Source organism: Penicillium bovifimosum (assembly GCF_028826915.1).
Source record: "Penicillium bovifimosum strain IBT 22155 chromosome Unknown utg000003l_segment0_segment0, whole genome shotgun sequence".
In the NCBI taxonomy this organism is placed as follows: domain Eukaryota; kingdom Fungi; phylum Ascomycota; class Eurotiomycetes; order Eurotiales; family Aspergillaceae; genus Penicillium; species Penicillium bovifimosum.
The window spans coordinates 1,354,413-1,381,240 of record NW_026622712.1 but is presented as its reverse complement, the minus strand read 5'-3'; the positions used below and the strand labels follow the sequence as shown (position 1 = coordinate 1,381,240).

Genomic DNA, 26,828 nt, shown 5'->3' with positions numbered 1-26,828 from the left:
GATGGATATCCAAGGTTGAGCTCTGAGGAATGTAAGAGAGAAACCAAATAAAATATGAACGGTTCGAAATTTTGAATCACATCTAAATAGGCCGGGAAAGAATACACGGGAATAATTTTCTCGGGAATGTGGTCATTTTATTCCCGAGATTTGTCAATCGGAAATCCCTTGCCGCCATTTCCGGTTCTTATCATGTAACCGGCGGTAGTTGTACATGTGTCTTCCCCTTTCCCACTCATTCAGTCATTCAAGTCGCGCAGCATCAGATGGTCCCATTGGGACTGGATAGGAGTGTAGTTCAGCGTCGGGGTGTTGTGATACAAGTGCTCGGCGATATCACCTGGCCAAAATTGCTCGCCAGAATAAAAATAGACGAGTGGGGCACACTGTGTAGCTCAAAACATAGTCCGGGATCCGCCGCCGAGCCCGCTCTTCGGCATCCCACTCGGACTCATTAGCCCCGCTAAGCCAAAAGGACCGCCAGGCGCCAGGGCTCTTCTGGCTCGGCGATTTGTGTATCCGCCCACTGTGCCGGGTCTCGACGGCCCAATCTGGGCTGGGCAGCGTGGATATGTGCCGCGCCGCAGCCATGCCGGCCGACCAAGACTTTAGGATACCGTAATATTACCGTCAGAAGACAGTACTAGGTGTGATATACAGTGGTGTTCCACAAGTATTTAACCTCCAGTACTTAGGCCCCCACTTTAAAATTTGACCGCTATCTAGACCGCCTACTTTATTCAGCTAGCCAAACCTCGTGCGTCCCCACCTATTGGATGAATTCGAATTCCCGAGGTTTCTGCCAGGCAATATTAAAAGTGGGTCCTTGGCCCCCAAAGTACTGGAGGTTAAATACTTGTGGAACACCACTGTAGTATTCGAAAAAGTGTTACATTTTTACGGTATTCTAAATAAATACATAGTCCAAAAATTGTAGTATTCAAATAATGATACCGTATCTTTTGGGTATCTTTTTGAGTATCTTTTTGAGTATCTTTTTGAGTATCTTTTTGAGTATCTTTTGATACTCTGTTATTTTGTGTTATACCGTGCTTAGCTACGTATACAGTTCTCTCGTGCCATGGATGATGCATACAATTCTCCTATGGGTTGGATCCAGGAGTATCATAGTATGAGACTCACCCTCTGGACGTCGACGACGAGATGTGCCTGACCTGCCGAGTGTGCGAGAGGTTAGTCTTGGTCCAGTAGGAGTTGGATGTAGGATGAGACTCACCGTCTGGACGTCGACGACGCGATCTGCCTGATCAAGCTATTGACATGAGAAGAACCGTAGAACGTAAGCCTTGAGTATGAACAAATGGGGGATGAGACTCACCGTCTGGACGTTGACGACGCGATGTGCCTGATCAAGCTGTTGACACGAGAGGAACGTAAGTTGAATATGTACAAATGGGGTATGAGACTCACCATTTGGGCGTTGACGACGCGATGTGCCCTGTCGTGGTGTTGACACGAGAAGGACGTAAGCCTTGAATATGTACAGATGGAGTATGAGACTCACCTTCTGGACCCGGCGACGCGATGTGCCTGACCTGCCGAGGTGGTGACACGAGAAGAACGTAAGCTTTGAATATGTACAGGTGGAGTATGAGACTCACCGTCTGAAGTCGACGACGCAATGTGCCCAGCCGTGGTGTTGACTGTTGACACGGGAAGAACGTAAGTTGAATATGTACAAATAGGATATGAGACTCACCGTCCGGGCATCGACGACGCGATGTGCCGAATTCACCGAGTTGTTGACGTGATTCCCGGAGAGAGTAGAGACTAGGTCAGAGGTTAGGTAGTTAGCCTTGGGCTTTGTTATGTCTAGGCTAGTTAGTGCCTACCTCCAGCCGGGCCACCGCGGGCGAAACATAACTATATTCCACTTTGTCGGCTGAAGGTACTAGGTAGTAGGTCCTACCCCAACACCTTATAGGTAGGCGCACCCGCAGTGGACGCTTCGGGCATAACCATCGGCTGGGCTGGGCCGGCCGGCGCTTCATCTCCAGCTGTAGCAACCCCTTCATCGTCCGCGGCCACATCTTTAACGCCTATCCATAAATCAACTGTAGTACGTCCACTACATAGTAGGTACATGTTTTTTTTAAATTTGTTTTCAATAATATGGTTCAATTGTATCAATTTCATGAAACTATATGCGTATCATATTTCACTACTAGAATACGGTATTAGAAAATGCTTACCCTAAGATTTTTCTGGACGGTATCTTTTTAATGCAGTATCTTTTTGACATGCCGTATCTTTTGACCCCAGGTATCCCAAAAGATATAATAGTATTACCATCAAATATTTAATACCGAAGATCTATGGTATTATTACTGTATTTTTGAAACATATAGTGAAATTACAGTATCCTAAAATCTTGGTCGGCCGGCATGGAGACGCCGAGCCATCGACAGGCCTTGCGGTCGAACCACGAGGGCGAGCTCGCAATCCAAGTCCGCTCCTCCCCGTCCTAACGCACCATATAAATGCGTTTGGTCTGATTATGTGGATTATGCTGCTGATGGATACATAAGCGATCAAGGTCGAGAGCACGACAATGGTTGCCTTGGCCTTGCAACCCACTCGATTTCCTCTGCCATTTCTTGGCTTTCCTTTCCGATTTAGTGCTCACAGGTATATTTTGCAGATCTGTTACGTGTTAAGAGGCTTTGACACATGGTACCTATGTTGTGTTAACTGTGTTTGATATTCATTTTGTGTTGGAATTCCGACATATGTTATGGATAATCTTGCGTTTCGTGATAATTCCATACTACGATGGTGTTATGCTGTGTAATTGTGTTTGATGTTCATTTTGTGTTGGAATTCCGACATATGATATGGATAATTTTGTGTTTCGTGATAATTCTAATCTTGTGATGAACCCCCCCCGACTCCCTGCATGGTCAAGATGTTTTCAAGCTCTACCTTCGACTCCATCCATGGTGGGGAGTTCACGCGGAGCCCTACTGCCGCTACATAGCCCCTAAGAGCCTGTTGACCGATCTGTATTCATATTAGTTAGCATTCAAACGACGGATTTTCAGATTGGACCGTTGGAATCAAGTAAGAAGGGTCTTATAACATAATATATAAATGTTGAAAATAAATCAGTCGTTCTCATGGAGCTGTACGTACCTTCTCTCCATACGGAGTATACATCGCTTCCGCCAGTGCCACCGCTTCCGCCGGCGTCTTGGGAGCTGGCGCAGGACCTAGCGGATCCGGCGGGGGAGTTGGCGGAGCTGGCGCGGGACCGCCTTCCTCACTCGCCAGGGTTCTTTGGACCTCGCCAACTAAGTAAGTAATCCGTCAGCGAATTTCCGTTGATACTCGTAGTTAGGATATATAGAACAATTGACTTACCGCTTATATTCGTTCTTCGCAATATAAGCTATAAGCTTTAATGCTACCAGTAAGGCAATCAGCCACAGAAGCCCAAGCTCAATGCTGTTCTGCCACTCGGGGTGCTCGCAGCCGGTCTTCACGAGTTCTGCTGCCCACTGCTCTCCGACGGGCCGTGTCCCTATTTATGATGTTAGTAAACGGATGGCAAAAAGGATACCTGACAACGTGATATTTAAATGTTCAAAATACATGGCATCTAGATTTTATGTGATCAGTCGTTCTCATGGAGCTGTACGTACCTTGCCCTTAGCGGGTGTGCCTGCGCGTCGGCAACTTGAAGGCCCTTCTCTTCTGCTTTGCAGTATGATTCGACTTCTTGCCCCCTCGTTTCTTGTGGTGACGTTTGCGGTTCTTTGGACCTCGCCAACTAAGTAAGTAATCCGTCAGCAACTTCCCGTTGATACTCGTATTAAGGATATATAGAGCAATCGACTTACCGGTCGTACTCAGTCCTTATTATATAGAAGACCAAGTCCATTGTATGTAGGGCAAGGACTGCCCAGAGAGCATGGCCCTGTATCTGGGCCTGGTACCGGGGGTTCTCCCCGGCCGTCTTCAGCAGCTCCGCTGCCCATTGAGATCCCCGGTGGGCCGTGGCCCTATTTATAATGTTAGTTAACAGACGGCAAAAGGATACCTGGAAGGTGGACTGGAGAAGAAAGGAGACTTGGATGATGGATCCAAAGGAGATTTGAAAAATGGCCCAAAGGCTCATAAGGGGGTTCAAAAGAGCGTGAAACTTACTGCCCATCTGAGAGACAAAACAACCATCAAAGAAAAGGAAAAATGCATTTGGTATGCGGGTGTTACAAGCCAGAAGGAGAAAAGAGCAGAAGAGAGGAGATGATCCTGTGGTGAGATGGAGAAGGGAAGAAGAGAGAAGAAGAGAGAAGAAGGGCTGTGCAGAAGAACTCCTCTTTATGCTCTTCTGCCATGCTTGCTCCTTCCCTTAGTTGTCGTTTGCTCCTTCTCTTAGCTATCGCTCGTCATGTATACGTCACAAAAGCTGTAAATGTAGCAAGAACAAGAAAAATGGCAAGAGTAACCAGCAATCCCAAGTTTGATCCTAAAGTATCCATAGAAGCCGATCCAGACGTTTGTTGTTTTTCGGCATCTCCTCATAGCTCGGCTTTGCATCGATCATATCAAATGGGTCCTTCCGACTATCTCCGACCAAGCCCCATATGGAAAGTCGGCTGATCCTAAGCGAATGGAAGTCTGATCCTTTGTCTTCTGCTTGTTTATCGATCTTATAGAGCTCTTCCAATCTTTTCTTCTCTTCGTTGGAAACCTTGAACCCTCGAGCCCTCTCGCAACATCCACATTCAAGAGTACAATGTCCAGCCCCGAGAGTCCGCGAATCATCAATGTCGCGATTCACACAACAGCCACACGCACGGGCACAGCATCCTTGACGACCGGCGCACTCCTCGATCAAGTCGCGATGCATATACCATTTTGGGTGTGACCGCCATAACTCAAACCCCCGCGATTGGAAACCGTGAGCTAGTCCAGACCGCCAGCGCCACCACTCTTGGGACAAAGTCCAGTATTTGGCATTCAAAGACAGAAGACGGTCTTTTGAATTCTCGCTCGAGGTGTGGTCTCCCTCTCTGATGGCTATCTCTTCTTGGACCACTTCACGGAGTTCTTCCTCTGTGTTCAGAAGATTACCAGAGACATCACGGAGTTGGGATGAAGCGTGGTAGTTGCGGAAGGTGATATATCGATGCCGCTGAAGAGCATTGATGTTGCCATCCTTTTCATGCTGGATTTCAGGGCCAAATTTGTCACCCCATAGCGTATCTCCTGATAGTTCCTGCGGTGTTTCTTCGCTCGACTTGATTTGAGCGGCCAATCTTGCTTGGCTGGCGGATGAGTGGCCTTTCGATTGAGATGACATATCTTGGGCTTGAGAATATCTGTCAAATCTTTCTGGAAGTGAGTGTCGAAATTAAGCCCTTCCATGAGTTTAAGAGTTTTAGCCTTTGAACACATGTAAAGCTGTCAGTATTGAATCACAACCTCACTTTCTCCTTTGAGTGTCGGATGACGCCCAAGCTACGGTGCTACCATGGATTTCTGTCGCTTACTCACAGTCAATAGTGGCTCTGTCAATGGTACTTAGATACTCCATGGTCCTTTCACCATTGATTTACATAATGATAGTGTTCCTCTCAACCAGTCACTTTCTGCCGCGCGCTGCTTCGGTCTCTTGGTCTGACCATGACATTGGCAATGAATGGTTTGTACCCTTGCCCCCCACCTGGGGTGGATGTTTAAAGGCTCACATCAACCTGGAGGTATCTAGCTTGATGAAAGCTATCTAAAAATTGATAGTTACCTTCTGCCATAGAATTAAACAGCAGATCAGACGTAGCACGTGTCACTGTGGGATGATGATGATCTTTAGTTCTTTACATACATGCTGTCTCTGAGGGATTATTGGGCATTTCGTAGGGGCCTGCCAGTTGGCGAGGTTTGCCTGTTGACGGGAAGCTCCCTAAGCCGTCCGGGACTCAGCACCCACAACCTAGTGGATACTGACAACTGAACGGAGTATTGTTATTGCTATAGACTTAGAAAGGTACTAACTATATACTGTTAATACTTACAGGCCAGGTACGCGCTTCACGGGTTACTTGAGTGATTCCAGGTTCATCTCTCGCTGGGCCGCAGGCCCGGCAAAAATCTTGTCGGAGGTACGGGAAAGTTGGACAAGGCAAGATGTGTTTCCAACAGGATGAAAGCAAGCGATTCGACACGGGGAATAAGAGTAAATAACAGACAGAACAGAAAAGTGATACCGTATTTTGGTTGGTAGAATAACTGGAAGGATTGAGGGTTCCGCGAAAAAATGAATGTGATGGTTGCAAAATCATGTTTGTGTTTCTCTGTTTTCTCTATCTTTTATCCTGGGCCCGAATTGAGGGCCCTTTGTTTCCATCTAATGCTCCTTTTGGGTATAAATCCGCTATGCAACGCCACTTATCAAGGAGACAAGCATACAAGCTGCATTGACTATATACAGTGAAGATCGCAAATGATATACAAAACTCCCGCAAACAATGCAAAACCTCCTTCCCAATGTCGTCGACCAACAACCCAGATACAGCCTCAATCCTGATGCGGCGATGCCAGACGCGCCCGCTCACTCAGAAACGCATCTTCCCTAGGAAGACGCTGGTAAACTCGTAGCCGCCAGCCACGGAGAACCAAATATCCGGCAACGACAGCGGCGAAGAAACCGAGCAACAAGAGGAACGAGAAGAAGCCACTAATATTGTGAATCGCGTCGTAGGCATGGCCAAGGATCTGAATCGTCTTCTGAGTCTGGGTGTCGATGGCATCTGAAGACGTGTGGCCAGCGTCGTCGACCTTGTGATCTCCCACGCCATAGACAATCGACGGGTCGATAGGCGCAGGCGGGTTCGACTTCCCCTTGTATCCGACAGCTGCCCAGTCGGGATGATTGCTGCGATACACCTCAGACCTGCCCAGGACGGTGCCATTGGCGTCGACTGCTTCCGCAGATACCCAGTCCAGATATCCGTGGCCGGTGTAGGTGGTTTCGAAATCATCGCGCGCGGTCTTGCCGATCAGAACGGGGGTGGTGAATTCCGAGGCCTGCGCGTAGAAATGCCACCATGCAACATCCGTCGCACCGTTCCAGCTGACCCAGAACGTGGTGACCATGTTGGTTTCGTCGGTGCCGAGGACGGATGCTACGAGGTCGGGTGGGGCGGAGGGCCTTCCGGTAAATTCAAATTTGTAGCCACGATAGGATGAATAGCGTGGGGAGGTGAAGTTGGCAGTGTACAGGATTTCTCCGTCGGCGGCGTGTTCGGAAATATAGCCCTCCTTGCTCCAGCAGGTGAATACGTTGCCGTTTGGCAGAAGCTGGGTATTGCCGCGGAGTCGCGAGAGTTGTTGATCGGGACGGTTGTAGCGATGAAGGACTCTGGCAGTCTTGGGGGTCACACTTGTGTCTAATTCGACAAATAGTGAAGCTGAGATGTTTTCCTCGTTGAATTCCTCGTCCGATGCATTGTTCAAGAATGATATGATGTGGTGCGTTCCGTTTGATTCGATGAATTTCGCGTCGTGTTGCTTTGAAAACATAAAGTCTTGCTCGAAATCGGTATATTTTCCACCCAATCGCCACATGATGTCTCCATTTATGCCGGAGATCAGGTAAATGGTATTCGTGAACCGGGCGGAGAGCAAGTAGTCCCCAGCGTCGTTTTTGTCAACGGAGTTGACATGCACATAATCCCAGCCGGGATGTCCCTCTGGCGGAGTATTCGGGTGGTAATGAACACCCTCAGACAAAGTAATGTGATTGTAAGAGTCCCACCATTGAATGACCTCGGCCGTGTTGATATCAATTTCAGCAAATCCACCGGTCTCCAACCAAGTAGTCTCCTCCGGACGTCCAAATTCCGCCAAGGTAATCTCGTGCGAAAGGTAGATAGTGACCAGCGCTGTCTTTCCATCTTCCCGAATCTTGAATTCGTGAATATCGAAAAGACCAAGGTCTCTCCGGAGCGGAAGCTTTCGTTCGACCTTATAATCATTTGTCAAGACCACCCCATACCCGGTATCTTCTTTCGAATCCCACGAGTATTGCAAGACCATCGAGAGACGTGGCTCCGGGCCTAGACTGTCAACGGCCTTGAAATCAAAAACGTTCCGGTTATCGAACAGCTGCGAACCGGTCCAAATGAGACGCTGTTGCGCCGAAACATTGTCAGCTACGGTGATGTTATCGCATCGGGGGACAAAAACGCACTCCTTCGCCATCATAGATATGCGGGCCGATCTGGTATGGCTCGTACAGGCTACTGGGCTTATCGGGGCCGATGTGGAGGTAGGGAGAGACGAACCAGTAACCGGGGCTTACGCGCTCGCGATTATGGTATTGGACGTCGAATTTCGCTGCGCGGATATTGGGCAGCTGTTGAACACCGTGTCAGTGGATCAATTTGGGAAGGGAATTGGGGAATTGGGGAAATTGGGACACGGACTGTAACGAATGACATCAGGTCATCGCTAGTATATTGCGCCGACACTGTTTGGCACAGCCATAACAGCAATGAGACGCCAAAACCTAGCATTATTCAATGAGCGTATATAGGGAATCAGTCAGGAGTTGGAAAAGAAAGACTCATTTTCGCCCGGGAATCTAGACAGGGCAAGAGATTCGCGGATCGAAGACTGTCGGGGCCCGTGGGGCCAATTGAAGGGGAGAGGGCCCACGTTATTGGGCCCTCTGACGCAGCCAAAGGGGTTGAAACACAGGAATGGTGAATTCTGCGACGATCATCTGGATATGAAGGTCACTGCCATCACTCATCAGCACGAACAGACTGAATAGCATGTGGACTTAGGATAGCTTCAGCTCCCAAAGAACATAAGAATCCCGACTGCTCCTGCACTAAGGCTACTGCACTTGGCGGATGACCTGCATTACAATGGACTTACCGCCTGCGTTCTGCCATTTGTTGTAAACATAGGTGATTCTGTCAATGACTCTTTCCAAGTACGTGTGTGTAAGATATTGTATATTGCCTATGTACAGCCAGGTCCAACCCGGCTATGTTGTATAATACAGACCCAGAAATGGCACAATATAGACAGGTCACAAAGCCAGCAACCAATGCAAATCGCTCCAAGAACCAACAGAATAATCAAAAAACACATCCTTATTGATCAGGATCCCGATAATTCCAAAGCTTCTTCCTCTCAGCAACCCACCAAAGCCCAATCTTCTCCGCCTTCTCCGCCCAGTCAAATGCCTCCGCCCCATGCCTCGAGTACACCTCAGCAGCGAGCGCCCCCATAGTCCACCCCGTAATGGGCTCAAGCTCATACGGATCCTTCTCCAGGTGCGTGAAGCGGTACTCGAAGTCATTGTTGAGAGGCAGATTGAGACGCCAGGGAACGGCAGCCGACCCAACGCTCAGCATCGAGCCACCGGCATTGATGATACCCATGTTCCAGGCTTCGCGGCCGTTCTGGGAGGTGCGGTAGGGTCGGATGAGGGATTGGCCTTCGTACTCGTTCATCAGGTCTAGGGCTATTTCTTTGTCGATGGCGTTGAGGGAATTGGTGTTTACGAGGAGGTCGAGGATTGTTGGGAGGATGGAGATTGCGCTGCCGTCGACTTTGAGGTGCATTCGCGGGAGGAGGGGGTGGTGGAAGAGGAGGGGGACGCGGAAATTGCTGATGTGGGGGTTGTGGTAGGTTCCTGTGATTTTGCTGTCTTCTTCGAAGGCTTGGCCGCTGTTTTTTTTGGTGGTTAGAGGTTGGAGATTTGGGGATGTTAGGGGTGGGAAGATTGCTCTTACTGGTCTCCCACAAAGACGGTCAGGGTTTCATCGGCAATGCCGGCCTCGCTGAGCATGCTCATCAGATCGCCTAGCCATGTGTCGACGAAGCGGTTGGCATTCAGGAAACCATCCATGTGCTCGTGGTTGGCGTCGCCGAAATACTTTTCGCGGGGGAAGCCCTCGGGTGTACCCCAGGGGTGGTGGGTGGTACTGGTGAAATGGGACAGGAAGAGTCTTTTGTTCTGACGGAGTGTTTCATCAATCAAGTCTTTGATATAGGGGCGGGCCTCAGTTTCGGCATAACTGTATGAAGTTAGTACAGATGTACGGATGATCGCCGAGTTCGACAACATACCCGAAGTAGTTGATCTTTTCCATCCCCTCGTGGAAATACTTGGCCCCCTCCACGTCAATGTCTTCCGAATACAATGACTGATTGAAGCCGAGCATCTCGATGAGCTTCGTCTGCGACTGGAACTCTCCAGTGACAGATTGCGCATAAATGGTCTGCCATTGCCGTTCAAGGTGACTGACTGTGGAATTTGCAGAGGAAGAGGAATTCTTATCGGCGACAGTAGGATTCTTGCGCTGGTTGAACAGATCCAAGATGTGCATCAGACACGGCTGGTATGGAATGATATCATTTTCATGCATAAAGTCCACCGGGAGCGGGCCAAGTCCGCAGTAGTTGACAAGACGCGATTTGGCGGAGAGGGTACTCCCCGACAGGATCCCGTCAAAGCTGAGACCACCAAGTCCGCTGTTGGTGCTGTTAGGGGGTGATCCGAAACCGGATTCCTCCCCTGTGAGCATTTCTGCTACAGGGGTAACTTGAGATAGTTTGTCATGAAGATCGGCTAAATCCTCCGGTCCAATGGGTCCGTATGATTCGCGGATTTGGTCGTACAAGCGAGAGGTGTTCGTGAGAGGGAAGAGATCTTTTCTACCGCTTTCTAAAAACACGAAGACAATGTGGTTGATCGGGATGGCGTGGTCCTTCAGAGCCTCCTGCAGAGGAGCAAGCGGTTCCAGATCAAGGTTGGATATCCGCATGGGATCTTGAACGGGGTTGTAGAAGTAGTGGCGAGGCACGACTGTTGTGTTCTCATCTTTAGGATCAGTCGTGTTCAGCACCAAACTGATCTCCGGGTCAATTTCGTCAGGATTCACGATCCATCGTTCAAATGCAGGAGGAAGGTGGCCCTGTGCCCACGCCGGCTTATTCTCTCCATAAGAAGTGTGACCCGATTCATCCAACGTCGGTGCCCACCCCTTATAATGGCCGTTGACCGGCTCGTGGTGTTCATCTGCCAGCAATTCTGGCAGCGGAAACGTATCAGTTACCATTGCACGGGCCCGAGAGTGCTCGCCGAGCATGGTGAAGGGCAAAGCCCCTGTCATGTGGTTATACGGGATAGCTGGGCGGATTGCCCAGAGTCCGATCGTTACTCCGGTGCCAACAATTGTCCAAAACCGCCATTTGTTGGACATTACTTTTCTCAAATCCGAAGGGCCCGGCAGCATCTGGTATGATGTCGCGTCTCCGAGACCGGAGAGCGAGCACAACCAGCGGCTCATGAGATTCCAGATCCCCTGAGCCAACAGCCAAGAAGCCACTGCGATCACGCTTGTCGTCGCTGCCATAGGCACCAACCCGCTCAATATCAACTTCATTCCCTGCTTACTGGTACCCACGGATCGGGCCGCATCCCATCGAATTTCGCTGCCGGTCTGAGAATAGAAACTGAATTGTGACGCCGTTGCTAATAGGACAGTGCATCTATGGGTAACTCGTCAATTATTGCCATTGCAAGGGAAGGGGATAGGAGAAGAAGAGGAAAAGAAAAGGCGAACGAACGAGATGAGCGCCGAAACAACGACGGCAGCCACTGACCACCGACCGGCGGTTGTATACAAGAGAATCCATACTGCAACGAATAGGAGAGCCTCCTCAATGAAGAATGTTGGAAAATAGAGGGCTAGAAGGTACCATGGAAGCGATCGATGCTGGTATATGTGAAGTAACTTGGAGCAGAGACCGGAAAGCACCAATACCGACAAAATCAAGCGCTGCGGATGATGAAAACGAACGACACTCATCATGGCCCAACGTTCAAAAAGTGGCCACCATGAGGAAATTATTTCAATGCGGACTATTCCCACCGCTTATACACCGAGTCTGTACAAAGATAAAAGGGGGAATTGTATGATAAATGGGAGAAGAAGACAAGAGGAGAAAAAGGGAAAAATAGGGAAAAGAAATTGAACTGCTCTCGTCTCCACAACATCGGCCATGGGCGCCACATCGTCTCTGGATTCAAATGTCGGATCGTGCGCCATGCATTTTGGCTGCACTAGCCAAGACATGGCGCCGACATCCGACCTGAGTCAGGGGTCTCGAGCCCTTCCAGTACGGTTTGAGGACTGGATGTGTATGTGAATGTTGTCGATCGATACGATCGACGTTCCGGGGAAGAGATCGACATGTCAAGCCTTATGAGTACCGAGATGAATTCAATTTCGAAAGCATTGAGGGCAGATATGAAGATGTGGGTGTTGGCTCCAAGTCCTCCCAATGGTTCAGGCTCAGGGGTGGGGGCCGGACCTTACCGGAAGTTTTTCTTTTTTTATGCCTACGGCACTTTCACGTTGGGGGCCTTAAGGCTGAGCCGATCCTAACTCGTTCTGGTTGATTTAAATGAGGAGAACGTCTTACCTCTCGGCCCCCGGGTTTTCGTTGTTGCCTGCGGCTGCCACGTCTTCGTACTCGGATAGTGCCGGCTATAATACAATGCACGAAGACGTCAATTCACTCCTTGGTTTCGGGTGGTGCCTCGGCTAGGTTGTGAACACATCACACGCAGTAAATATCCAAATTAAGTCATAGATGCCACTGAGAGAAGATAGAGCACGTTGAAAACTTGAAACAGACACTATGCTTAACTCTGCCCGAACCATTCCTAATTGGTTCATAAGATGGAATATGACAGACGCACAGGCTTAGTGTCAGCGTTGAATCCTTTGGGATCCCACTGTCTTGGAATCTCTTTCCTCACTATACACAGTATTGTGTACGTCACAAGGTTTTCCCCTTCTCACATAATCTGCTAGTGTTTTCCCAGGAAAATTCGAGGTGCTTGCTTTGCACGATGGGAATCATGGGATCAATTGACAGGCTCTTGAGTCCGTCGTAGCATATCGTATTTCTCACGAGGAAAGCGTACTTCGCTGACTCGTCGTTCTCTACTACGTGCGGTACGTCGGAGGGCAAATATTCAGTCCAAGTCCAGTGGCCATAGTGGTAAGGGGCCTGGTAGTTTGGTGGTTTTGTGTACTCCGTAGAGAAAGAGAAAGGTCTTGAGTCACGTGGCATCCACGTGCCTGTTGCACATTGCATAGATTCACAAGCTCAGATTATCCCGCATAACTCACTTGACAGTTTTGAGTCTTTTAGTTTTGACGCTTGAATTGGACACTAAAATGTCCAAGCCTGGCAACTCAGTGGCAAGCCATAAAATTGTATCTCACGCTCAATTGGCGCTGTTCTTCTGAGACAGCTCGTTGGTCGCGGCGGATCCCTCAAGCTCCACACATCATGCCATACGATTTTGAGGGGTAACATTTAGGAAGAGAAATTCCCTACAAGAAATGGAAAAATAGAAACTTCCCCTGTATAATTCTTCTCATAAAATCATCAAATATCAACTGTCCCGCTGTCCCTATCTAGAACAACGAAATTCCATGCTAGTTACAATTCGCAATGCTGAGTTGGCCTTCGGCCGAAGAAAAAACCCCAACACCTAAAAGGCCGCTAGCTAACTCATTCCGTCTTAAATGCAGTCAAACGAGCCCTGATCGCCTCCTCGGAATCCTGAGTGTCCAGTTCACTGAGGACACCCGAGCCAACATCATAAATCAACCCGTGCAGCTCAAGTCCACGCTCCTGCATGGCGCTCAACACAACACTCTTCTGCTTGACAATGTTCAGGCCCTCGCGAACGTTCAGCTCAGCCAGCTTCATCGCGGCATCCTCGGGACTCAGTGACTGGAGGAGCTCAAGGTTGCGCTCGCGCAGCTGACGAAGGGGCAACAGCCACGGGTCCAAAATTCCCAGGTTCTTGTTTCCCATGGCGGCCGCGACACCACCGCAGGCGGTGTGTCCACAGACAATAACGTGTTGGACGCGCAGATACTGTACAGCGTATTCGATGACGGCGGAGGAGCTGAGGTCGCCGGGGTGGAGGACGTTGGCGATGTTACGGTGCACGAACACGTCGCCAGGCTTCAAACCCAAGAAGGTGGTTTCAGGGCAGCGGGAGTCGGAGCATCCGATCCAGAGAATCTGGGGCTTCTGGCCGTTTGCGAGGGTGGGGAAGAGATCGGGCTGTTCGCGGGCTACCTGGGCAGCCCATTCCTTGTTGTTGCGCAAGGCTGCCGCGTACCGATCTGCGGAGTTCAAGGTGTCCATGTCAGTTTGGGTCTTGGCATTGGCACTTTTCTCCGTGCTTGATTGAGGAGCTGCGGTGGCGCTTGTGTGATTGGCGCAGGAGAAGGGCGTGGTCATTGAGAAGGGCTGAGCACGAGCTGCCGAGGGATTGGGCAGGCTATGCGTCACACGGGACCGAGTCACTTGCACGAGACCGGAAGACTTCCAAGAAGCCCCCAATACCCGCGAAAGGACACCGGACCGGCTGGCGACTCTCACAGCACTCATGGAAACAGACAGAAGAGGGTGGATGATGACAACAAATGGACGGGACCTGAGGGGCAGCCGACTGAGGGAGACCGGAGAACGAAGAATTGCACGGATGGTCAGGTATGACAGTTAATCGCGACAATTGTTCTCACAGAACTCAGACAGTATAATCGACGTGCTACCCTGGGGGAGGGTTGAGATGAAGACAGGGAAGTGGGAAAATTGATGGGGAAGTTGGAAAAGATGGGATGCGAAGTTGGATTCGCCAAGAACGCGCGCAAAAACAGTGCCCGCTATCACTTACTTTCAGACATGATGAATTTTGCTGTAATTGGAGAACGGAAAGAGCGAGGTATATGAGAAAGAAGAGCGAGAGGGTATTGCGATGAATGTACTGTGTATTAACTTGCACGAGGGGCAGTGGGGGTGTGGTCGGGAAAACGGTGAGTCTTTGGGGGGGGGGAACGTAAGGGGCAGATCGGAACGGGGCATTTTACGTTGAGTCGAAAAGCCTCAACCTTGGAACCAGCCCAGATATAGATTCTATAGGTTACAAGCCACATTTATCTTTTGAAGTGGACCGGAGTCTCACTTTATCTCATAAAATATGCTTAAAATCGAATTATATACATTTTTTCCCCCCGCTTTTAAGCGGCACCACCACGGCCACCGACACTCAATAGGGTCTTCTTCTGTTCCTCGCTGATCTGGGCAGCGGGCAGCGGACGAGCTCCAGAGATGGTTGGTGCAGGGAGGAAACCAGTTTGCACCAGGTATGAGGCATATAGACCAACTAGTTCCTCGGTTACGCCAGCACCGGCGGATACATCAACGCCGGACCAGGCGGCATCAGCCCGCAAGGCCGCGGCTGCGTTCACATCATCCAACTCCGGAGCCTTGGTGTTGGAGGGAAGGTCTGATGTGACAAAGTGGTAGAGTGGCATGCTGTAAGGGATATTAGTATCATTTGACGGATCGAAAGGGGACAACCTATCGGGAAAGGGAACTTACAGAGCATGCTGAGACTCCTTATCGTTATGCTCGCCATCATTGACGTACTGCTCCAGGAGATTAGACCAGGGCACGTAATCAACCTGAGGAACATTGTATCCATAGAGCTCTAGAGCGCCAAGGAACTGGTTGAAGCGCAGGCGAGGGTGGCCGGTGACATGAGCGACGTTGACACCCTTGCTCGGCGGGTGGAAAGCAGAGGCAATAACAATGCGGGCAACGTGGTCAACCGGCACCATATTGACGGTGTTGTTAATATTAGGCCGAGCCGAGACCTGGATGCAACCCTTGAGCATACGGATAAGGAAGTCATCGGTGTTGGTAGTTCCAGTGGTGGAATCACCCAGGACATATCCTGAGCGGACGATGGTACCCCTGAGGCCTCTGCGACCGGCCTCCTTGACGAGGTATTCTCCAGCCCACTTGCTCTGACCGTAACCCGTACCAAGGCCAACCCTGCTGCCCTCCATATCATCATCTTCACTGATACCATTGCCACCAGCGGCGATGATACGTTCGGACTCTTGAACGTAGTGGTCCTTATCCAGAGCACTGGTGGAACTGACGAAGGAGAACTGCTTGGCCTTTCCGCTAGCACAAAGCTTCAGGGCATCAATGGTGCCCATAACATTAGCTGGTCGGAGGGTAGCATAGGGGTAGACCCAGTGGACAAGGGCTCCGTTGTGAACCACAGCATCGACACGGTTGGTGAGATCCTCCCACGCTTGCTGGGAAAGACCGAATTGGGGCTTTCCAAGGTCACCACAGAGGGCTTGCAGATTGGAGGTCCATGTTTCATCCCAGAAACCGTATGCGCGGCAAGTGGAGCGAAGACGCTCAAGTGCCTGCTCCTCGGACTTAGCCCGAACAAGAGCCACTACCTTGGCCGAAGGCGCCTTGCGGGTAAGCAGATCCCGCAGGATGTGTGCGCCTAGGAAGCCAGTGGCTCCGGTAAGGAACACTGTAGGCTCAGTGGTGAGCATAGCCTCGGTACGCTCAGGGAAGCTCTCAGGTAGCTCATTGACAAGCTGGACGGCATCTTTCGAGTATTCGTCATCCGGTTCATTGGAGGCCTGGACGGCTCCGGCAACGGTCTTGTCGTCACTTGTTGCGAATGACTCTAGAGCCAACAAGCGATCAATCTCACTAGCGAAGCCCTTGAGGGACGGACTACGGAAAATAGCATTCATACTAATATCAATGCCACGCCATTTGCGACGGAGCTCGAAGAACATTTGCTGTGCAAGAATACTGTGGCCGCCAAGATCGAAGAAAGAGTCATCCGGCCCGATCATGCGAGATGTCACATTGGGAATGAGCTTGGCCCAGACTTGAGCAAGGGTTTGCTCAGTCTCGGAGAGAGCCTGCATAGCAGATGAGCGGCGGCGGGGTGCGGCAGCGCTCAGCTCCGCGGTATCGGGGAAAGGAAGTGCAGGCTTATCAATCTTTCCGTTGGGGTTCAGAGGCATGCGCTTGAGAGGAATAATGACAGTCGGCACTGCGTATGTAGGGAGCTTGCTCCGGAGATGCTCACGGGCATCGTCGCGGAGAGGACGGAATCGCCGCAAGAGGCCGACCATGCCCTCAGCAGAGTCATCATCCTGGAGGCCCTTGCTCTCCAGCCAGGCAGCCCACTTGTTCATATCGGGTACGAAGTAGCTGACCAAGGTAGGTTCTTCGTCCTTATCTCTTCGCACGAGGGTCACGTTCTCACGGACCAGAGGGTGCCGGGAGAGATGAGTATCAATTTCTCCGAGCTCAATACGGAAACCACGGATCTTCACTTGGTCGTCGGCGCGGCCAGAGCATTCAACATCGCCAGATGGTGTATACCGACCCAGATCGCCACTGCGGTACAGACGATCCCGCGGTCCGACGTAGAATTGACGCCAAGGCTCGTCCTTGCCTTGAGATTCGGCCTTATCCTTTTCGGTCCAGACTTCGGGCTTAACAAACCAGTTGGCAAGGAATTTCTTCGCGCTCAACTCGGGGGAACCCAGGTAGCCCTCTGCAAGACCAGCCGCACGAACGTAAATCTCGCCGACCTCGCCAATGGCACAGAGGCGGGTAGGGTCATAACGGTTGACAACAAGCATTTGCACATCCACCATTCCACGGCCAGCAGGAATCACATCCTTCATAGTATCCAGGTAGCCCTCGTGACTGGCGTAGCTGGGGATTTCGAAGTAGCTGACAGCGCGCTGGGTCTCAGTGGTTCCGTACATGTTGACAATATTCACGTTAGGCGCAAGTCCCTGGAGTGAGCGGCAATCCCGCTTGATCAAGATGTCACCCACGAAGAACGCATGGTGAAGAGAGGGGAATTGAGCAGAGGCACCACCGACAAGAATCTGACCCATAGCAGGAGTAAGGTGAGTGACAGTGGCACCGTGAGTCTTCATCCATTCGGCAAGCTTCTCGTTCTGAATATCCTCCCGAGCGGGGACCAAAAGTCGAGCACCCAAGAACAACGGGGTGAAGATATCTCTTTGAATAGGGTCGTGAGCAATGCCGCTCAGCATAGTGAACTTGTCGTCTGGAGTGAGCTTGAAAGTCTTAGACATCCAGGGGAAGTAATAAGCCAGGGAGAAATGCCGGCCACGAACGCCCTTCGGTCGGCCCTCTGAGCCGGAAGTGAAAGACAATGTAGGAGTGGAATCTGGACCAACGACGACGCCAGTGGGCTTGGACTTCAGTGCGACTTCATTGACGAAGACATCCTGGCCATTGACAGATCCACCAACGAGGGTCCCATCGTCGAGCAGGGCAAGCGCAGGGATCTCAGTGCGGAGTTCCAGGTTCTCGTTGATGAAAGTACGCACAATATCCGAAAGTTCTCCCGAATCTCTTGTGGCCTTGGCAATGTTCACCAAGGCACGAGGGCGAGCAACGTCAAGGTAGATGTTCTGGCGTTCCGGGGGATAGGCAGGATCGATGACGGAGAAAGTCGCACCGGCCTTCAGAATACCCATCACAGCAACCACCAAATCCACACCACGGTAGGCATAGACCATAACGACCTCTCCTTGTTGAATTCCAGACTGCACCAGATGGTGGCCGAGAATGTTCGAAGCTTCGTTGATCTGACGGTAGGTGAACTCACGGTGCGGGGTGTTGTTCGATTCAGTTTCAACCACACACAGCTTGTCGGGGTGATTTTCAGCATTGGCAGAGAAGATGTCGTGGATAGCACCGCGGAACTTAGACCAGTTCAGATCGGACGTCGGGTCAGGCAACAGTGCGCGCTGATCTTCGGTCATCAGATCGATGCGTCCGATGGCCTCCTCTGGGTTAGCAGCAGCATTGCTGGCAATGGCCGAGAGTTGCTTCAAAATGAAGGCAATGCGGGCGCTCGAAAAGAGGCGCTGATTGTAGTATGCACCCAATTCCATCCCCGTCTCCGACTTCTTTGCTGATGCAACATTGACCACCAAATCAGTATCATCGAAGGTGTTCGCAGGGTAATCCTGTGAGGCAGCAGGGGCATCGTATGCAGCGAATCGGAAAAGGACCGGAGTGCGTTCGGACTTGGACTTCTCTTGGATATACGAGCGAAGGCTGCCCAAGGGCACGATTTGGGAAGAACCCTCTTGGAATGCCTGCAAAGCTATTAGTGAGCTAATTCAGCACATAGAAAGAGACAAGCATACCTTGTCTACTTTGGCATAGAGCTGGGAAAAGGTCTCCGAGGTATCAATGGGGACCCGGATGACGAATGGACGGCCATCCTCATCAGAGCTTGTCCCCACTGCAATGTCCTCATCACCGGTCAATCGAGCGACCAGAACCACAAAGGCAGTCAGGAAAACGGTAAAAGAGGGCCCTGCAAACTTTTGAATCTGCAATTGGGTCTCCTTGGGGAGCTGGAGAGACTCGAAAGCTTCAATAGCTCTCTTGCTCTCGGGCTTTTGTGTATCGGGATAATCGCGGGTCAATGGCGAGACAGTCAGGTTGCTCAACCTTTGTGCCCATATCTCCAGGCGGTCCTGCAAGGCCGTTCCTGCAGCCATGGTTGCAGTTATCTTCAAAAAGTTGTAGAGTGGAAAAAGATAAGATGAGTCACTTCATTTTTAGAAATTGGCTGCCCCCCCAGACCGAGGGGCGGCTAAGTCCGATTTCGCCGCCATTCGTGAAATTGGACGTGCTTATTGGCTTGAACCTTCCCCACAAGCCATTCACCGCCTGATTCATGGAGGGGTGGCGGTCAGAACGCACAAACTGGCAGAATCGAAGAAGGCGGATGTGGTGAAGTCAACGATCTCAACAAATCATTTCCAACTACTACTTGCAAGTTATGACCCGAATATTCGGAGACCTCTGTACTGCACCCTTTCCAAACTTTCTAGCAGCTTAGAGGGGATCAAGATTGGCATGCCTTCTGTGGATAACCAGTGTTTCACCATGTTGTCATGTCATTCAAGATTGGCAGTCTATTCCTCCCGACATGTCTATGACTACCTGTCAATTTGGAGATCTCGACCTACTTGGGCGGCCAGGTCATTAGCATAGCACGAGGGACGAAGAGACGAGAGCTAGTTAACTGACTATCCAAGAGATCGATTAGATCAGCAACCCACCATCGGTCATCAATCATCATTGCTATCGGGACCGTCGTGAGGTTGGTATTTATGTTGGCCATTTGCGACGGGACAATCGCCCGATGAAGAGCCCCCGCCGTGTATGCCGGTTGCATTTTAAGAAATAGCACATTCTGTCAGGTCGTAAGACTAAGGGATCAAGATCATCTTCTTCGAGTAGCAAATAACGGCTTTGTAGCCCGACTCGAGGATGGTAGCGGGATGCCTGGGGTTTGACCTGCATCCTACTATTACCGCCGTTTCTCTATTTCAGAGGTGGATAGTTAAGGACACCACCGGTTTGGAGCATCGGGACCACCAGAGGTATCTTCCGGTTTCCGGCATATGGCTCGGATGCATTCACCCGACTGGCATGGAAAGATCTGATAGGAGTTTCCAGTAGGACGAAATGCAATGGCTCCGATTCGGGGCTGAGTATGTCCTTTGGCTATTGTGAGTACTTCTGTCGGCATTAATTGTCATGGGCTGGAGTACTTAATCCAAAGGCTGGTGATCAGCATGGGGGGTGGGGAGGCAGACAACCGAAGAACGATGATAGGCGGGAGGACTGCTGGATGATCAATGATCTTGGCTTGAGAAATGGTTGGTCAGGTCTGAAGTCATCATAGTCATGGCAGAAACGACTGGGAGGGATGGCAGGAGTAGGGATGAAAAACGAGGCGACATCTGAAGAGCTTTCTTCGCTTGTTTGCTTCTCAGGGGTTAGCGTGTTTGTCCATTGCATTGTACCCAGCCAGCTTTGTTCTCATGTTTTTCAACCATGGAGACAGTCCCTTTGTGTTGCTCGAATGTGGAGAGATCTTCGTGACAAAAGTACATGGATCTGACCTGTCTTCAAATCTTGCAGATCTCAACGGCGATTCCGATCTCCTACTAGTGAAGCCTAAATCAGCCCCACTAGGGGTCAGACGAGATATTTCCAAGCTTGGGGCACGAACTATTGCCGATCTATAGATGGGATCGACCTGAATAAAAAGCAAATCTTGCACGCTCGAACCCCTGTTGGCACCAGACAGGGATCTTACAAGGGTCATTGAGATCCATTGACTTGGCATTCGCATCATATTTCCGGGAGCTTGGGTTCAGCTGCAAAGGGTCACATCGGGCTGTCCACTATATCCACCCACGAAGCTTTCGTGCTGTACCTTGCCGTGTGTTCCCGCTCTCTCGACCGTGGAGAGTACGAAGGTTTATCTGAAAACGTCAATGTATTCAGGATCGAGCCCAAGTAAAATAAAAACGCAATAACTATAAAGAAAATTTAATTATTTGATTGCAACCTTAGCTGATTGGACTATCATAGATCTTGTTTTTCGATCTCAGCACGTGGGCTATGTAGGGGAGAGGGCTGAGGTGCTCTTCTCTTCCTATAAGGACATGCTCCCAATACTCTGGAAGTCTTTTCAGCTTTTCCCTCCTGCAGTGCCACTCTTCTTGCACACCACCTGCAATGGCAATCGACCTCATTCCGAGTGCCTTCCTGGCACGCCCCTTGAAGATCGTAGTCATCGGGGCTGGGTACGTGCATGCTGAAGCTTGAGCAATAGCCACCTCTGACTGACCCTTTGTAGTATTTCAGGCATTCAGTTTGCGCACGACGCGACAACATCGCTATCAGGTGTTGACCTCGAAATCTACGACAGAAATCCCACCCTTGGAGGCACCTGGTATGAGAATCGCTATCCCGGGTATGTTTTCCCTGTCAGCCATATGATGAGATGATGAGAAATTTGGCTGACCCTACTAGATGCACTTGCGATGTGCCTTCCCACACCTATCAGTTTAGCTGGGCGCCGAACCCATCGTGGTCAGCGCTCTATCCCCCGGCCTCGGAGATTCATAAATACTTGGAGAATGTGGCTGACAAGCACAATCTTCGTCGCTTCATGACTTTCAATACGGAGTGCAACTTGGCTCGATGGGATGAGTCTACCTCGAAATGGGAAGTCGTGCTCCGCAATGTGGTATCCAACGAACAGAAGACTATCTCTGCCGATGTCTTTGTTTATGCCGTCGGACGCCTTAACAACTACAAGTCTCCCACAGTCCCGGGCCAGGATGTCTTTCGGGGAAAGCAAGTGCACACAGCAAATTGGCCTATTGATCTGACTGTAAAAGACAAACGAATCATTGTGATTGGGAACGGTGCAAGTGCTGTTCAATGTGTGGCAGCTTTGCAGCCAGGTAAGTCGCCGAGTTGAACCACTTCGAAGACGAATCAAGCTGACTTGGGCTTCCCAGTTGCTTCGAAGATAATCAACATTGCTCGAGGTCCGACTTGGATTCTGCCACACGTATTTTCCGAAGATGGTGCTGTTCAGCGGCAATGTGAGTCTCATTCCAACACAAGAAGTACATGAGCAATGGCAGGAATGCTAATTTGCATCTAGACTCAACTGAGCAGAAACAAGCTCTCCAGTCATGCCCTGCGCAATACTATGACTTTTGCGTGACCTTGCAGAAGAAACTCGCAGCGGGCTTTCCTGGACTCTGGAAAGGCACCAATTCCCAAGCCAAATTCACATCTCTGGCACAGTCATTTATGGAGTCTAAGATCGCTAACCCCGATCTCTTGAATGCGCTCCTGCCGGAATTTGAAGCTGGCTGTCGTCGCTTCACGCCTGGTAGTCACTATCTGGATGCCCTGCAGCAGCCTAATGCAGTGTATGTGCAAGACTCAATCAATAAGCTGACAGAGAACAGCCTCATCACCGAGTCTGGTAATAAGTACGAATGTGATATCATAGTGTACGCTACGGGATTCGAGCCATACCAGCCACGGTTCCCCGTTATTGGTAGTGCTGGACGATCTCTGACTGCAGAGTGGGATCGAGAGGGACCTTGCGAGAGCTATATGGCTGCAATGGTTGCTGGGTTCCCTAATTTCTTTGGTGAGCAGGGTAATGCGTTGTCGTTGCCGATCATTTCTAACAAGTGTCTCACAGTGTTCAATCCACCCATCTGCCCTGTTAATGGCTCCGCTATTCCTGGCATCGAGAGAGCAAGCGACTACATGACACGAGTTTTGTCCCGTCTGCAGACCGACAGACTGCGCTCGGTAGCCGTGAAAGAACAAGCACAGACTGCATTCAACCATTGGGTCCAGTCACGAATGCCGCATATGGTCTGGTCAGGACCATGCAACTCGTGGTGTGAGTCGACAGTCCTACTCTAGCTCTTTGTATCCTCGCGTTATCAATCGCTAATTTCCGGTCATACAGACAAAAACGCAAATGGAAAAGTCATTGTTCCATGGCCCGGCACCGTCCTGCACTACTATGCAGCAACCGAAATTATCCGCTGGGAAGACTTTGAACTTGATTTTGAAAACCCCGCTGAGAAGTACGGGAGCTTTGGCAACGGTGTCACTGCAGATGGCTTCGTGCCCAATAAATTCCCTTGGCTTCATCCCCCTACCACCGTCTCACGGCCGGAAAAGAGGGCCGAGTTGGCTACTCGAGTACTTGCCGCACCAAGCAATATCCTGTTTCGTGTGATGAGCCAGGTTTTACGCATGCTGGGCGGAGGTACACACTCTCGTGAGCGATCAGCCAAAGCGTAAGGATAGGTCTGTTGGATCTCTTACATTATGTGTGCGTTGACAGCCTTTTCTACTATGAGAATCTTGTTATGATAACCACTTGCTACGAGGAATCGAATATCTTTAACTTTATGTTCAGGTTGTAGTTAACTATAGGAAGTACAAAGGTACCATTTGTGCCGGCATCGCAGGATCCGGCCCCTAGGTTTGGTGTAGTTTAGCGCCAACCTGTTCAACCCCAGTGAGGACTACCATATTCCACCCACATGGTAGATATTCCAGCGCCATTCTGCCTTCCATCCGGAGAGGATTTCTGAGCTCCATTCTGCGGAAATGGAGTACGAAGGCCGAGGAGGGATATGCAATTCCATAAGAGATCAGTCATGAAGAATGGAAGATAGCCATTTCCCTACCCAATTGTGACTTACTTACACATTTAGTCTCGACCCTTCCATTTTCTTCGTATCCATCACCTAAGCACGACGCCCGACGCATCACTTCTGGAGGTAGCGCGGTTCTCCGGTAAATCCGGTTCTACCATTTAAGTCCGGGCGGTAACCGCCGCGGCTCTCCCATCTAAGTCCGATTCTCCCATTAACTAACTAACTAACTAACTAGTTAACTACTGTGATCTAGTTAGTTAGTATCAGTATCACCCGAGAACGTGCGACTGTCGCGACAATGTTGGCGTGCCACATATTGCCATCAGGTAATGTGCAAATGCTTATGTACGGATCCAGCATCCGATGTCCTGGACCGATCGATCAGATTAAACGTGGCGGACCGGTAGATGAACCGTGTCCCGGTTATTTCTCGGCTAGTAATACGCCGGCGCTTGTCGATCCCGGCAGATGGTGGGGTAACCGGCCTTAAACGGGCCTTAGGGCCGGTTAGTAGATAGTAGATTACCAATGCTTCTTGAACTTCTTTGACTCTTATAACTATTTAATCTCGAATCTTTGCGATTTCCTTGCTGTTTACCGATACCCAGAACTCGGACTCTCTCTAGCACGCTTTTAGTAAGTCCTTTCCCTCCCTTGTCAGTATTGACGTCACCTTCATCACCTCCAAGGCTGGGCATAGGTCATGAGTAACTGTATAACCTGATAGAAATATAGATATCTTTCCAACTGACATTCTCATCATCACCAGAACTTATCCCAGATCTGTGACATATTTACAAGTTATTCGCGATGGCCGACAGCAAGATGGAATACGTTCGGTATATACCCCTTCAGCAAATGCTCCTCTATACAATAGCTGATTCCAGCCAAATAATAGCCTTGGAAACTCGGGTCTGAAGATCTCCAAGATTATATTGGGGACCATGGGCTATGGCAGCAAGCAATGGCAAGATTGGGTCCTGGATGAGGAAGACTCACTGCCTCTGATTGAACATGCCTACAAGCAGGGAATCAACACGTGGGATACGGTAAACTACGATATGCAATGTTCCTTTAAGCCTATTTCACTGACATTTACTCACCAGGCTGACATATACTCCCACGGTAGATCTGAAGAAATCGTTGGAAAAGCCTTGAAGAAGTACAATATCCCTCGCGAACGCGTGGTGATTCTAACCAAGTGCTACTTCAACGTCAGCGACGAGGGGGACTTCCCCCTATCGCGGCATGTGCGACAAATGATGGGCCCATCGTCAACCGTGTCGGCTTGTCACGGAAGCATATCTTCGACGCCGTCGATGCCAGCGTCAAGCGTCTGGGCACATACATCGACGTGCTGCAAATCCACCGCTTGGACCGGGAAACACCGCGCGAGGAGATCATGAGAGCGCTGAACGATGTCGTTGAGAGTGGCAAGGTCCGGTACATCGGTGCCAGTTCGGTACGTTCTCTTCCATATTCAATTGCTTTTTGCACTACCCTTGCCTCGTGACAACCAAACTAATTCGATGGGCGAATTACAGATGGCAGCCTGGGAATTCCAAACTCTCCAAAACATCGCCGACCGCAAAGGCTGGCACAAATTCATCTCCATGCAAAATTTCCACAACCTGCTCTTCCGTGAAGAAGAGCGCGAGATGATTCCCTACTGCCAGGACACTGGAGTCGGCCTCATCCCCTGGTCCCCGATTGCTCGGGGCGCACTGGCGAAGCCGTGGGGCTCGCGTGAATCGGTGCGCGAGAACAGCGACGGCGCGCTGAAGATGTTTGTTCGGAGCCGCGAGTCAGAGGCCGATAAGGCTATTATTGACCGCGTCGAGGAACTCGCTAAGAAGAAGGGTGTGAGCATGGCGCAGATCGCTATTGCCTGGTCTTTGACTCACAAGGGCGTGAACCCGATCGTTGGACTGCATAGCGTTAAGCGCATTGATGAGGCTGTTGATGCTATCAAGGTTCAGCTGTCGCAGGAGGAGATCAAGTATCTGGAGGAGCCGTATGTTCCTAAGGTTGTTACTGCGCTTGAGCGGTAAGGATTGAGGGGAGTCTGGGGATTTATGTGGAGAAGGCGATGCTAATGCTACACAAATTGGATATTGATCTGTGATTTAATGACAGAATGCACATGTTCATCCAAAATATTCTATCCTCTATCTGTGTAGTGGACGTCCCTAATGTTGTAGAAGAGCTGAGCGGTGGCTGGCTCCGGCGGGAACCGATTATTGGGGAAGACGCGTACGTAAGCTAAACTCGCCTATGAGAGGCTAGTCCCAATGCAGACTAGGCTCGGCTGAAGGTGATTCCGTGCCGTCGGAGCTTGAAAAAACTACAAATTTCTGCTTTCACATTTTTTCTTCCCATCATCCTGCGCTCACCTTCATTCAGCATGGTTAATGCATCCATTATGGACGAAGACTGAGATTAATTGCCACTTGGCTTGGCTCGTTATAACATTGTGATCAATGTCTTTCTAATTAACAAAAACAGCTGCTCTGCAGGTTCCGCAACGATGGTGAGACCTTACCCAGTCTATTCTTTCCACCTCCTCATCCTTTCCCAACATGATGATACCTTTAACCACACAAACTAGAGTCTTTGACCCCCAGGGGAATGAAACTTATGTTATTGCACGTCAGGCTGATCACACCTCATTACTTTGAACCATCACACATGTAACGAGTTGGACTGAGCTAACTTGCCTTTCCAGAATGATTCCAGAAAAATCTCATCGATTGCAAACCGCATCCCACAACAGGCGCAGATGGTGAGTTTCCATGTCCCTTTCCCTCTCTCTTTACCTTATATCATGATGAACGCGATGTGTAT

General features: G+C 50.2%; 9 protein-coding genes across 9 annotated transcripts; 2 read left to right on the top strand and 7 right to left on the bottom strand.

Moving 5' to 3' along the window:
- Nucleotides 1-239: 239 nt before the first annotated feature.
- On the bottom strand, nt 240-591 carry N7515_003574 (uncharacterized protein; the record flags this gene model as incomplete). Its single annotated transcript, XM_056664318.1, is given in 2 exon segments — nt 240-386; nt 403-591. The coding sequence occupies 2 exon segments, from the start codon at nt 589-591 to the stop codon at nt 240-242; spliced, it is 336 nt and encodes a 111-aa protein (XP_056523375.1).
- A 548-nt stretch (nt 592-1,139) lies between these two features.
- N7515_003573 (uncharacterized protein) lies at nt 1,140-3,619 on the bottom strand (the record flags this gene model as incomplete). The annotated part of the gene is made up of 11 exons (XM_056664317.1): nt 1,140-1,175; nt 1,238-1,273; nt 1,340-1,375; nt 1,432-1,459; nt 1,526-1,664; nt 1,721-1,791; nt 1,931-2,060; nt 2,901-3,021; nt 3,154-3,295; nt 3,382-3,541; nt 3,613-3,619. 11 exons carry the CDS (start codon nt 3,617-3,619, stop codon nt 1,140-1,142), a joined length of 906 nt encoding a protein of 301 aa, XP_056523374.1.
- Nucleotides 3,620-4,489: 870 nt separating this feature from the next.
- N7515_003572 (uncharacterized protein) lies at nt 4,490-5,326 on the bottom strand (the record flags this gene model as incomplete). The annotated part of the gene is made up of 1 exon (XM_056664316.1): nt 4,490-5,326. One exon carries the CDS (start codon nt 5,324-5,326, stop codon nt 4,490-4,492), a length of 837 nt encoding a protein of 278 aa, XP_056523373.1.
- A 1,214-nt stretch (nt 5,327-6,540) lies between these two features.
- On the bottom strand, nt 6,541-8,540 carry N7515_003571 (uncharacterized protein; the record flags this gene model as incomplete). Its single annotated transcript, XM_056664315.1, has 3 exons — nt 6,541-8,154; nt 8,216-8,380; nt 8,451-8,540. The coding sequence occupies 3 exons, from the start codon at nt 8,538-8,540 to the stop codon at nt 6,541-6,543; spliced, it is 1,869 nt and encodes a 622-aa protein (XP_056523372.1).
- Nucleotides 8,541-9,128: 588 nt separating this feature from the next.
- On the bottom strand, nt 9,129-11,279 carry N7515_003570 (uncharacterized protein; the record flags this gene model as incomplete). Its single annotated transcript, XM_056664314.1, has 3 exons — nt 9,129-9,708; nt 9,774-10,058; nt 10,111-11,279. 3 exons carry the CDS (start codon nt 11,277-11,279, stop codon nt 9,129-9,131), a joined length of 2,034 nt encoding a protein of 677 aa, XP_056523371.1.
- A 2,296-nt stretch (nt 11,280-13,575) lies between these two features.
- On the bottom strand, nt 13,576-14,469 carry N7515_003569 (carbonic anhydrase; the record flags this gene model as incomplete). Its single annotated transcript, XM_056664313.1, has 1 exon — nt 13,576-14,469. One exon carries the CDS (start codon nt 14,467-14,469, stop codon nt 13,576-13,578), a length of 894 nt encoding a protein of 297 aa, XP_056523370.1.
- Nucleotides 14,470-15,098: 629 nt separating this feature from the next.
- aarA (L-aminoadipate-semialdehyde dehydrogenase) lies at nt 15,099-19,472 on the bottom strand (the record flags this gene model as incomplete). Its single annotated transcript, XM_056664312.1, has 3 exons — nt 15,099-15,396; nt 15,463-19,061; nt 19,113-19,472. 3 exons carry the CDS (start codon nt 19,470-19,472, stop codon nt 15,099-15,101), a joined length of 4,257 nt encoding a protein of 1,418 aa, XP_056523369.1.
- A 2,038-nt stretch (nt 19,473-21,510) lies between these two features.
- Nucleotides 21,511-23,622, top strand: N7515_003567 (flavin-containing monooxygenase; the record flags this gene model as incomplete). The annotated part of the gene is made up of 6 exons (XM_056664311.1): nt 21,511-21,578; nt 21,632-21,748; nt 21,808-22,244; nt 22,302-22,388; nt 22,451-23,212; nt 23,282-23,622. The coding sequence occupies 6 exons, from the start codon at nt 21,511-21,513 to the stop codon at nt 23,620-23,622; spliced, it is 1,812 nt and encodes a 603-aa protein (XP_056523368.1).
- Nucleotides 23,623-24,794: 1,172 nt separating this feature from the next.
- Nucleotides 24,795-26,592, top strand: N7515_003566 (aldo/keto reductase; the record flags this gene model as incomplete). The annotated part of the gene is made up of 6 exons (XM_056664310.1): nt 24,795-24,823; nt 24,883-25,033; nt 25,204-25,446; nt 25,529-26,031; nt 26,121-26,237; nt 26,490-26,592. The coding sequence occupies 6 exons, from the start codon at nt 24,795-24,797 to the stop codon at nt 26,590-26,592; spliced, it is 1,146 nt and encodes a 381-aa protein (XP_056523367.1).
- Nucleotides 26,593-26,828: the final 236 nt, after the last annotated feature.